A 12,377-nucleotide genomic window follows, 5' to 3' on the forward strand; every position below is an offset into this window, starting at 1 on the left:
CCAAAGCGTAGAGAGTGTCCTGTGTGCCCAAGGGCACGTCAAAGAAGGGAGGAGGTGTGACACTCCCCACTGGGCAAGTACCTAAACATCTACACAAAAAGCAGCCTTCCACAGCACAGAACCAAATATATCGCATCTGGAACATGTACATGGAATAAAACATAAACCACTAAAAAACTCTAGATGAAAATACAGATCAATCTATAAACACTCTTAAGATGGGAAATGTCTTTTCAAGAATGCTAGGGAAGATACTACAAAGAAAAAGACTGGTTTGGCTATATAAAAAATACATGTATATTATACACACACAAAATGATCGCATTTACTTAAAAAAGTACATAGAAAATCCTAGAAAAATACATATTATTTTTGTTCTTGTGCACCTGAATTTTCTATTTTGTTTATGATAAATATGAGTAACTTTTGAAATGTTAGAAAAGGGAAAAGTAAAAGCACGTATCATGAATTCATTACCTAGCTTTCCCCCACAACAGCAAGTGCATGAATTCATCTTGCACTGATGTAGTAGTGTTCTTTTCCTAGACAAAATAGATAATCATGATATGAATTTCTTAAATGAAAATCATATTTATTCAAAATTACAAGAGCACGACTCCCTTCCTTTTCCTCAACCATCCCTCAAATCCGTATTTCAATTGATGATCTGAGAATCGGTTACGAGAAAACAGCCAGTCAGCTCTCTCAACACCCACCCTTACTCCCCAAGCCCCACTGCTCCACTTCACAGTCCTGTCCCCACCTGAGTTTGTACCAGGGGCAAGAGAGTACTTTATCTTTTGAGAAAATAGCTTAAAGTTAGACCAAGGTCGCTGAAAGAAATCATGATCTTAACCTTTTACAAATCAGACCGATTTCTCTCACGTAGCTCATGCAGTATATAAGGAGATCATGCAGCCTTTTAGCCCTTCCATGGGAAACCTGTTACATTACCTGCACAAACTTGGTGAGACGAGAATCCATCTGCATTAGTATTTCTTCCCATGCTTCACACATACATGTCAGTGATAGGTTTATATACTATTAACAAGAAGAAAATATTAATATAGTAAAAAATATTTAAATCATTATGCTAACTAAATAATATGTGCTTCTTACTGTCAATTTTCTCAGAGAAACCCAGAAATTATTTTCAATCACTTTAACTCAGTTAAGCCCCAGAAAGAGAAGACCATAGCTAACATATGATAATCACTTAACTATCAAACATGCTTAAGTTTTTATTTGGTAAAATAGATATCTTCAGCTTTTTATACATAAGATATATTTTACGTAAACTGTCAAAATGCTGGTTTGGTCAGCTATTCAATTTTCAAACAGGCCCTTCGAAAAGATACTGATCTCCAGAAATCTATGACATCAAGTAAATTAGTGACTGTGGTAGACTTTAAAAAAAAAAGGGCCACAATTCTTTGTAGCTCCTCTATCCAGACTCGGAGATAATTTCTCCAGTCCTTGAATCTGGGCTGGCCTAGTTCTAGCTGTGACCAACACAAAGCAGAAGCAATACTGTGAGTCCAAGGCCTCAAAAGGCTTTGGACATTTCCACCTACACTCTTGACACCTCTGCTGCTGCCACCACTTCATGAACGAGCCTGGGCCAGCCTGCTGGGAAATGAGGGATGTGGAGCCTAGACAAAGCCATCACAGCTAAGGGACACTTAAGTCAGCTGACTACTGATGCAAGACCGAGCCCAGCCGAGATTAGCTGAACCTGGCCCAGATCAATAGAACCTTCCAGCTGAACCCACCCAAACTGCAGACTAAGACACCAACCTAAAGAATCATGAGCTAATTTAGGTTGGGTTTATTATGCACAAAAACTAACTGATATGACTATTTTCCTTAATACTTTCTTTGCAATAAAACTTTAAAAATTCCAAATGTTATTTTATTTATAAAAATATTTGACAAGTTTTAAACTACTTTTTCTTTTCTTTTGGAGAAACAGAAATTGGTGGGAGTAGACTGTCAATTAAATTTCTTTTTCTTACTTTAATGGACATTATAAAATTACCTATCAGACTAGACACCTCTACCATAGATAGTTAGCTTTACAAAATAAAGTTTTCAAGTTTCCAATTACAGAACATTAGAAACTAATAGTAAATGTTCACATAAAACAAGCTATAAATAAATACCTGTAAAAGAGCTGAAATGTGAGTAAACTTTCTGGCCATCCGAGTTACTTCAGGTAAAAAAGAGTACAATAGATTGGTTTCGAGCTGTAAAATCAAAATAATAAAAGTGAGTCACATACAAATGCACATACATCTTTTAAAGATAAATCAGTTCCTCTCTGGTACAAACTTCCAGTTACAAAATAAATAAGTCACAGGGACTTAATGTACAGCATAGTGACTCTAGTCAATAATATTTTAAATCATGTTTTAAAGTTATCAAGAGTAAATCTTAGAAGTTCTCATCACAAAATTATGTGTATACGCAAACACACATACATATTTATATATATTCGTGTAACTCGTATGGTGACGGATGATAACTAGTTATTGTGATCATTTCATAGTGTCTACAAATATCAAATTACATTATATACTTGAAATTAATGTTACATGTCAATTATACCTCAATTAGAAAAAGAAATTTTAAAAACTTAAAAATAGCAAAGCAGTTCCTTCCAGCTCAAAAAAAAAAAAGACCTATAATTTAGAAAAGTCAAGGTCTAACTACATATTGGAAAGACTGTCAGAATTCTGCTCCCTTTGTGCATAAGTTTTGAGACTAACTGAACATAACCTTAGAATTTTCTAACCTGCCATGTTTAACTGTACACAAATCACCCTCCCTAGATTAGCAATCCCCTCTATATAGCTAAAATAAATGTAATAATCTACTTTGCAACACTATTATGAGAAATTCAAAAAATGATCACAAATACATGTAAAATTTTTAAAGGAATTATAGGCTATTAATAAATACAAATTGAATATCCAGTACGATGGTATATGACATATCTCAATAAAGCTGTTATTAAAAAATACTCATTATTAGCTTCAAAGAAATAGTGAATCACTTTGTTATAGCACCAAATGCAATCCTGGAAATCACAGTTTTACAGAACTTTAAGATGAAGAGCAAATATGAACAACTTTTCCAGTCAATCAGGAAGTCAAGAGTTCTATGATGCTCTGAATACAATGAACGTTGGAAGGCATCACAGGCACATTGCATCTTGTATCCTTTTTGTTCTACCTTTGCTTGAGAGTTCATGTATACCAGACTAAGTGGCTGGGTTATTTGCGATGAAAATTTGGAGAAGATTTTCCTGAAGGCAAGGCTACGATCTAAATACTCTAGTGGAGCCCGGTTTCCACAATCTACATAAAAACGACACTTGAAAAAGGTTTTTCCCACATTAACTGATCATCTGACACCAGAGGCAACATGCTGGTTAAGAGCACCAACTCTGGAGCAAGACTCTCAGCATCCCTTTCTAATTCTGTAAAAAGGCCCAGTCTCCCATGTGCCCATTTATGTCTATGTAAAATAGGGATAACAACAGTGCCTACCTATGAGGTTGCTGTGAGGATTTAAACGAATTGTACTGAATCACTCAGTTCTTGGCACATAATGAAAAATAAATATTAGCTTTTATTACAATTAGGGTCAGAGCCTTAAGAAAACACTTGGTACATAGATAACTGGTATAGCAACCATATAAATATGGTCATTAATAGACCATCAAAACACTTTTTATGAAAAACTATACCGAGCCATGGAAATAATAATTCGGGTACTCGTTATAATAAAATTCTGTATATAAGATTTAGAAGCTGAAAGGCAATTTTTTTGCTTTTAGATTTAATGACCATTATTAGACCAATATGGATAATAAAAACCTATAAAATCTTTAAAATATATATATATATTCTCTGCTATCAGGTTTCGATACTCACCTGAAAGTATGAAACTTCTGAAGCACCACTGGCAGAAACCTCTGTGACCACTGATAATGATTTCAAATCACTTGATAAACACAATGCAAGACAAGTACCAACAATCTGTAAGACAGTCAAATTCCCCAGTATATTTAGTACTATTGCTATAATGCATCTGCTTACAATACAGGACACAAACTCCAGAGCTCTAAAAAGCAGTTTATAGCCAATGAAGGTATGCATCCACCTAGCTGCAAGGTCACACCTCCCCATCCCCATATCAAGGGTCCAAAATCAAGTGTTGGGGAACCGACAAATTCCACAGAGCCTACAATATTTTCTACCTCTCTAGAAGAAGACGATGAAAAAGCTATGGCGAAAACAACAACAAAAAGCTATAGAGAAGATCAACACTTATTAGCAACCATGGGAGACTCAGCACTAGCAGAAGATTGTTTCTGATGACTTCCATCACATTCTAATCATGAAGTGTAGATCTTACTTACCATAACACTAGAACAGCATTAAATCATAATCAAGTGTATCCTATCAACCTTTTTGTTAAGATAAAAAACTTGACTAATTCCACTAATAGCCATAGATCTTCATAGACAGAACACTACTATTTTATCTTAGTAAGAAAATTATCCTTTTAATATTTAAGAACAAATAACTCTAACAACTGAAACTGAGAAAAATAAAGTGTTTATTCCTTTCCCACAGATCTTTTAGCTGCTATATTCTAACAGAAACGATATGGAAAATATTAAAGAAAAACTTACCCCTGTGACTCGAGCAATTTTGAACATTCCATAAGCATAAAGTTCAATAAAACCAGAGCTTCCTCCAAGGACAAGAATATTAAGCCTAATTAAAAATAATGCAAGAAGCTGAGGACAACAGTGAAGATGGAGTTCTTAAACCAAGATGTAAATGGTTTCTGCTCTCAGACAATCTGAATGCTAAAGTACCCCCATGGGGAAATGAAACATCGAACAAATTCACTAACACCCAATATGCAATCACATCAGGCTTATTCCATTTTTCCAAAGGAACAACATGAAATTTTCTCTAGCCTAAAAACATCTGTTTACAGCAAAATAAAAATACATTGTTTTAACAAGGATTGCATTTATATACTGTTACTAACAAAACAATCCTTTTTCCAGCTTATACAAAGTACTATTAATTTTATCACGGCTCTGATGCTAAATATATTAAAAGGGCTTAAGGAATTGAATATTTAAATTTAAATTTTATAAACTCTAGTACTTCAATCTTCCTTTACTTCTTGAAATAAACGAAGGTACACTATAATATTATTAAACTTAACACAATCAAAGACCATATAATAAAAACAAATAGATATTATTGTCTGTATTTTGTTCAGGGGTCGTCAGCAATAAAACAACATGACAAATAAAGGAACTAACTGCCCTTGAAACTGAAAACTGCCTCAAATATCAAGTATCAACTTTAATGAATGAGACCTATTATTTAAGAGATCTGCAAAATTTACCTGACATCTCCCAAAAGCTTAATAATTTCGTCAGAATTTTCTTCACTAAAATATAAAAATAAATTAGGTTATTTTTAAACTATATCTTTCAAATAATATAAGATTATCTTACTTGAAAACAAAAAAGGCACGCCTTACCTAAATATTTTTGAGGTGTTGCTATAACTAGAGAAAAACAGAGATTGGGATAAAAAGTGTTAATAAAAATATATTTTTTAAACCAGAAAAGAACTGTCACCGTATAAGAGAAATCTGCAAGATTAACACCAATAAAATTAATTCTGATACTTACTTTTTGGGCAATGTAGGTAGCTTAGGTAAGAGAAGATTTGATTCATCTTCAGCATTATAAAAGGATGTTAGAACACTAAAAAGGAAAAAAAAAAGTATAAAAACCCCAAAGATTTTACTTCTCTAGTAAAAAATACTAATTTTTTTAAATGCCCAATTTTACATACTATACCTTAGCAAGTCAGGAGATGCCACATATATGTTACCATTGTAAAATAGTCATAACAGTCACAAACAAAAAATAGAAAAGCAGGAAATTCTTTATTTACATACAATGGGCTTTATTTCTGGAAAAAAAAAAAACCCAGCCTACTCACTTTACATTTAGAGGAACAAGTATTAATAAACAATTATCTCAGCATATGAAATATATTCATTTGTATTGAGCATGAGATACTGAGAATTTGATTTCTTAACTCTAAGAATCATCACTAAACATATGCGTACCGAGAGTAATTTTAAAGAACACTTATCATTTAATATGGGTTCTATGGCTTACATACATTTGTGGATATGACAGCCCAGCAGGTATATAAGATGACACCATGCATTTTGAAACAGACTTACTCATCTCCTATTTTTTCTCAATCCTACCTCCAACTAAGGTTGGAAATAAATGAGTGAGAAGGTGAAAAAGGGATGACATGGCAAGCATTTTTTCCCACTTTACCACAAACTACATGTCTCAAGAGACCCTGAAATCACCACATAACATTTCTAAACTACTAAATTATTCGTAGAAAGTGTTAAAAATACACTTAGGTAACTTGTCTGGGATGGAAATTACATAGTGAACACTGCTCCTCTAACTTCCCTTAAGTTCACATGACCATTTGCAACCCTTGATTATTTTTATTTATTTATTTTACACCTACAGCACCCGGTATTCCTAGATGGTCTCCCATCCAAGCACTAAGCATGCCCGAACCTGCTTAGCTTCCAAGATCAGATGAGATTGGGTGTGTTCAAGGGGCATGGCCGTAGACAATCCTTGATTATTTGATATTGATTAACTGCTTTGTTTTATCTACAATGAATTTCAAAACCCAGGCTAGATTCTTATGATCCAATTCTTTACAGGCCCCTTCTTAGGGAATTTGTCAATTAATATTCAGAATTTATAAATTCATTTGATATTAACCTAAAATTCAATTAGAAGGGAAAAGGTAATGGAAAGAAAATTATCACATTTCCTCAAAAAAAAAATGTATATTTTTATTATTACCTAAACCCACTGATCTTTTAGGTCACCTTTACTGCAAACCTAGTATATTACTACACAGATAAAAGGCAAAATTATTTTCGAAAAACAAGGAAACTATTGGGACCATGGACACAGAAAGAACCTGTGCAGCATCAATACAGAATAGTCAAATTAGCACTTTTTGTACTCTAAAAATATTTACTAAGGCACACACGCGCACACACACAAACCACAAAGCTTTAGACAAAACACATGGCGACCAGAACCTCGATTTGCTAATTAGTAATTTTAATTATTACGTGATAGTAAAAATTATTGATATAAACTATAAAAATAACTAAAAAGAAACAACTTGGCCATTTAGGCATTACTGAAAAAAAACTAACAAAGTATTAAAAATTTTTATCTTGAAACTAAAAGTTAAATGCAACATACACATACTCAATATAAAGATACTAAGTATCCATTTTAGAAAATGAATATTTCATGAACGCCATCCTATCGTGAAAACATCCTATCGTGAAAACTGAAGTTTTTCTCTTTCAATTACTTTACCTGCTTTCTACAGTGACTTCCATCCAATGCATACAAGAAACTGGAGCCTCCACAGAAAAGGAGTGCAAGCTTTCAGGTTTTTCTACATCACACAAAACAATTTTCTTGGTGTCAGCAAGAGCAAAGGCCAAAACTAAAACAAGAAGAAATAATCAGAATAAATTCGTGAAATGTTTGAGAAAAATAAATGGGTATTTTACTTCTTGCTCAGTTTTACTATTTTAAATACACTGAGATCACAGAACTCATTTAACCTAAAAATTCTTCCTGTAAATAATATTTTAAAACCTAAAAGATACCATTGCAGGTAGTTACGCCATTATCTAAGCTTACATCCAAATGCTCAAACTTTCATGAACGCTCTACTACTTTCTGTGTACTGCACTTAACATCTTACACATCAAAGCCTCTAGACTGGAACCCAGCAGCCAAGCAGAAAATACAAAACAGGTCCCAACTGATAAACAACAGCATATCACCAAGACGCATTGGTCCCGTAAACATGCGCAAAAGATAAGCAGCATTCCATCTGCTTGGTTCTTGGAAAGTCCCCCCCACCCTTTTTTTTGTTTCTAACTCTTCATAGACAACAAAGCCATCAGATACTGATGAGTCCTTTTCCTTTCACTGTGACCCAATTATCAAGTACAGTTTCTCTATGTAAGTCATTACCATCTTCCTGACAATCAAATTTAAGAATTTCTAAATAGAGGGCTGAGTTTCACTATGTACCAATACATGCAACTTGGCTAGATGTACGGCAATCCAGGTTTCCTCCTCTTCCAAACAATTTAAAGCAATCCTGAAATAACCAATACCTAATAAAACCTTTTTTACTGTCCAAAAATACAAGACATATTTTTTAGTGGTAAAAATATCATCTACTTAAATACATTTTCACACACTGACTTTCATGATTTATTTTTGAGACCCTGGTGTTTTTAGATGAATACTGTAAGATCTCAAGATGTTACTTACAAAAGTCCTCTAATTTTACACATACTTTTTAAAAATAAGATAAAACAAGAGCAGAGCAAAATGAGTACAGGTAGAAATAGTTATCTGTAAGTGACAGGCTTTCAGGGCATTTTTACAGACTTATTTATATAGAAAAAAAGTTATACAATGGAGAATACATATTTTACAAAAAACAATTCAGCTTTTTTTCATAAAGCACCAATGATACAGATGAACTCTAAGCTATGATTTAAAACATTTTACTGTACTGACTATATGCATATGACAGTTCATATAACTGTCGCTGCAAAAACAACACATGGGAGAAGAGAATTTAGTTGTTAGAGTCATAGTCATAGCGAGCTACAACATTAACAAGCCACGAAATAAAGGACATCAAGAGGCAAAAGATAATACAGAAATGGAAGAAATGGGGTCAGAGCTGACAGTCCTTCAGGTGAGGCAAGCATATAAGCAGAGAGAATTTTTATGAGGCACATTTAATGCTAAGATACATTTTAGAGAGAAAAGGGCCATGAACTGACTAGTGAGTGGTAGATGAAGCTCTGGCCAGTGCAGGGCAAGACAGAGAAAAGAGCAAAACCAAAGTATTCTGTATACTCCACCAGATTTCATTTTAGAATTATCTTTGCCAAGAAGTCAGATTTTATTTTAGAGATATCTTTGCCCAGAAACTAAACAGTAGAATTGAGTTCTACGAAAATACTTTAAAGCTTTCTAAAAACCGAAGTTCCCAAATTGGCATTTAGAAATCTAGTATATAATAAGGACAATGAATTCTTTCTGGAAATAAGCTTTCTTTGTGGAATATTGTTTGTAAAGAATAAAAATGTATTTTTTATAATACTATCATTACGTTTGCCATCTGGTCTCCAAGCCAGACAGGTCACTTCTTTTCCTGTATTTTCATTTGGTGGAAAACTCCAAACTCGATGAAAACTTGCAAGTCGATGAAGTAAAACCTAAGACAAAACAGATATAATGGTAGAAAATAAAACTCCATTTCCAAAAATAAAATAAACCTAGATCCCCACTATAAAAAAGATTAAAAATCATCTCAAATATACTATTTAGCTATCAGAAAAGATTAGAAAACAATGCTCTCTGAATCAATTTCAGGTATTTTCAAAGGGTGAACTTGAGGTATTTTCAAAATGGGTAAAACAGGTCTAATTTAACCCTCTACCCTCTACATTTTCCTATCTTTTATGTCAACAGGAAACTTGTCTTTGGAAAGGAATAAAGGCTGTCCAAGAAGATGATGACAAAAAGGGAAGAACATGAATAGCAGCAGAAAGATAGCTGTGATATATAGTCAAATAACAGTAAATTTGGAGTCAGATGACTCAGGATCTTATTTCAGCCCTGTTACTTAATGGCCAAGGATCCTGGACAAGTCAATTAGCCATTCCCAACTTCCATTTCCACATGAGTAAATTCCCATCTTGAAGGGTCAAGGTTCCTTGTGCTTCAAAAACATGACTGTACCTACTCCATCCTCTATACAACCACTAAAACTTTCTAAGAAAAGGCAGAACTGCATGTGCTCCTGAAGACCCCGCCACACCTTCTCAGTACCACACATTCACAGCATTACCACTCCCTGCCTTATCTCAGAGAGCTTCACTCCTGGTCACATGCGTCCCCACTGGGAAGCCAGGACTCCCAAAGAATCATTCATCCCCTCGACTCGGTGCTCTTTTCTGAGCCCATCTCTGCCATTCCTTACTTCTGAAACCCTTCCTCTGTACCCTCCGGGATCCACGGTCAGGTATCACAGAGATCCCCTATATGTTCATTCTCTTCTCTGAAATGTGTTTCTCGCCTGAGGACACTGCTTCCCTGCAGGATTCTCAGGTGATGGCTGTTTTGCAGCCCATGTCCCCTGTGCTACTACTGGGCTAGGAGATGAAGTAGGTTTCCTCACTGATGCTCGATGCCATTTCTACATGATTTTCCTTTTCTCTAAAATAACTCTGAATCTTATGCAATCAGACCATACCTCCTGCTATCCCCCTAGGCCCCTAGGTCACGCTCCTCATTCCTGAAAGATGTGGACTCCAGTCTGGCTCACTCATGCTTTCCAACACTAGTCATCATCATTCTTAGTGATTTCAAGAGCTTTTAAGTTCTCAACTACCTCCCCTCCAATGATCACATCTTCTGCCTCATCTCAGTCGATCCCAGGGTCACGCCCTTGCCCTTGTATCATTACCGACAACTACAAATGCTGCCATAAGTTCAGTTTCAAACATCCCACTTTCCATTCACCACCTCTCTTTCCAGCTCATTCCTACTAATACCCAACTTCAACTCTTCAACCTCGAGACAGACAACCCGCTGATTCTTCCTCCTATTCATTATTCCTCACCCCACACGTGCCCTCACTTCCCTACTAATCACGTTAGAATGCAAGGTTCATCATTATAATCACTCCTCTTGCATATACTTCAACTTCCTTGCATATCTCTTGCTCTGTCATACCTGCAAAACGACCACCCTGGTTAAACTTAACCATTCCTGCACCCACACAGCCAAAAAGAACAGAAGAGACATACAGCCATGCTCACTGGTTTCCCTCGAACTTGCTTCATGTGACTCTTAATAATGACCAGCAATCCTATTGCGTTTCTCTAGTCCACTTGCCTTGTCAGCTTTCTCACAGCTCTCCCTTCTCCTCCAAGTGCTCAGTATTACATCTACCCATCTGGTGACACTGATGCCTCTATTCTCTCCCTCCCCTCCTACTGCTGTGGCTGTACTATCTGCACTCCTCTCTAATGCCCTTACAGAGTTCCAATGCACCATGGCAGAGGAGAGAGACGAGACTTCATTGAGGGCCTTGAGAAATAGGCTTCAGTACTCAAGACAGGAGGTCACAGCAGTCAACACAGCGACACAGCCCTGCAGGCTGCTAAGTTTTCCTGGCTAAGTTTTCCTTACCATCTGGTTTCCAAGTTTGGCTGCACACAATTCAACTCTTAACCTGGCGGGGTAACTAACTATCAGGAAACCTGCCAAAGGAGGAAATACACATAGGTGAAGGTTTCCTTATAAAATGGCTGCCAGCTAATAATAATTCTCAGCCCAAAGTTTGGCCAACTGGTTGAGCTTGATGAACTATAACGTGTGAACAAGAAATGCTAACGGACAAAATTCATGCACATGCTGTCAGGAATCCAGGGAAACAATCACTCCCTTGTTTAACTTAAGGGTATTTTTAATGGGCAGTAGCTATTCAATCCATAGTATGAAACGTGGACAACATAATACAGATTCTTAAACCTATCCTTTGTGGCAGCTACACGCACGTACGTTCGCAGCTAGTCTGACAATAACTCATTTTTCTTCTGCTACTAAACTTCAACTGAACTTCGGTCAGAGTCTGTGGATCTACTACTATGTCTAGTTCATGAGTGACACATCATGGGCTTTTAAAAAGGCCATTTAGCAAATAAATGATTAAAGGAGACCTGGCGATGCCAGACTGTGTGGTTGTGTTAAACTGTGTGAAAACTTATTTTCGCCATAAAATACGGAGAATGGACATATAAATGATCTTTCCCGTATATGGTCCCTTATACTTTCATTTGAAGTTTACAGCCGGCCTGGAATGGAGGGGCAGGATACACAGATGGCTCGTCAAGTTCACAGAACGATAAACCGAGGCTGGGGCAAGCTGTACCTGCTCGCTGTCGGTGGGGCTCGGAGTTCTCGGGGTTCAACGCCGGCTCACTCACCTCGCCCGCGGTGTTGGCCAAAGCAATGAGATCCCGCTTGGGTGACCAGACCAGAAAAATGATCTCCTGCGGCAGCTGCTTCTCTCCCACCACCCGGAAGGACGGGAAACAGGTCGGAAAACGCAACATGGGGGCGACCCTGCAACGACACCCTCGTCAGAGGCCGGCAG

At 36.3% G+C, this 12,377-nt stretch overlaps 1 protein-coding gene and 1 pseudogene across 2 annotated transcripts in view; both read right to left on the bottom strand.

Moving 5' to 3' along the window:
* ANAPC4 (anaphase promoting complex subunit 4) overlaps nucleotides 1–12,362 on the bottom strand; it is a 32,855-nt gene extending 20,493 nt beyond the window's left edge. Inside the window, exons 1-11 of one of the 2 annotated variants that reach the window (XM_006919070.2) lie at nucleotides 12,208–12,362; nucleotides 9,324–9,429; nucleotides 7,490–7,622; nucleotides 5,732–5,806; nucleotides 5,578–5,604; nucleotides 5,440–5,484; nucleotides 4,703–4,787; nucleotides 3,939–4,043; nucleotides 2,163–2,246; nucleotides 955–1,041; nucleotides 478–542 (exon numbers count right to left, since the gene is read on the bottom strand). In XM_006919070.2, coding sequence (XP_006919132.2) covers nucleotides 478–542; nucleotides 955–1,041; nucleotides 2,163–2,246; nucleotides 3,939–4,043; nucleotides 4,703–4,787; nucleotides 5,440–5,484; nucleotides 5,578–5,604; nucleotides 5,732–5,806; nucleotides 7,490–7,622; nucleotides 9,324–9,429; nucleotides 12,208–12,336 — 941 coding nt within the window. In that variant the 5' untranslated portion in view covers nucleotides 12,337–12,362. Of the gene's footprint in view, nucleotides 1–477; nucleotides 543–954; nucleotides 1,042–2,162; nucleotides 2,247–3,938; nucleotides 4,044–4,702; nucleotides 4,788–5,439; nucleotides 5,485–5,577; nucleotides 5,605–5,731; nucleotides 5,807–7,489; nucleotides 7,623–9,323; nucleotides 9,430–12,152 lie in introns of both variants that reach the window. The other variant, XM_025051749.1, reaches the window with a different exon arrangement.
* On the bottom strand, nucleotides 6,599–6,716 carry LOC112485669 (annotated as a pseudogene).
* Nucleotides 12,363–12,377: the final 15 nt, after the last annotated feature.

The sequence above is a fragment of the Pteropus alecto genome, unplaced genomic scaffold (assembly GCF_000325575.1).
Source record: "Pteropus alecto unplaced genomic scaffold, ASM32557v1 scaffold5, whole genome shotgun sequence".
NCBI lineage: Eukaryota > Metazoa > Chordata > Mammalia > Chiroptera > Pteropodidae > Pteropus > Pteropus alecto.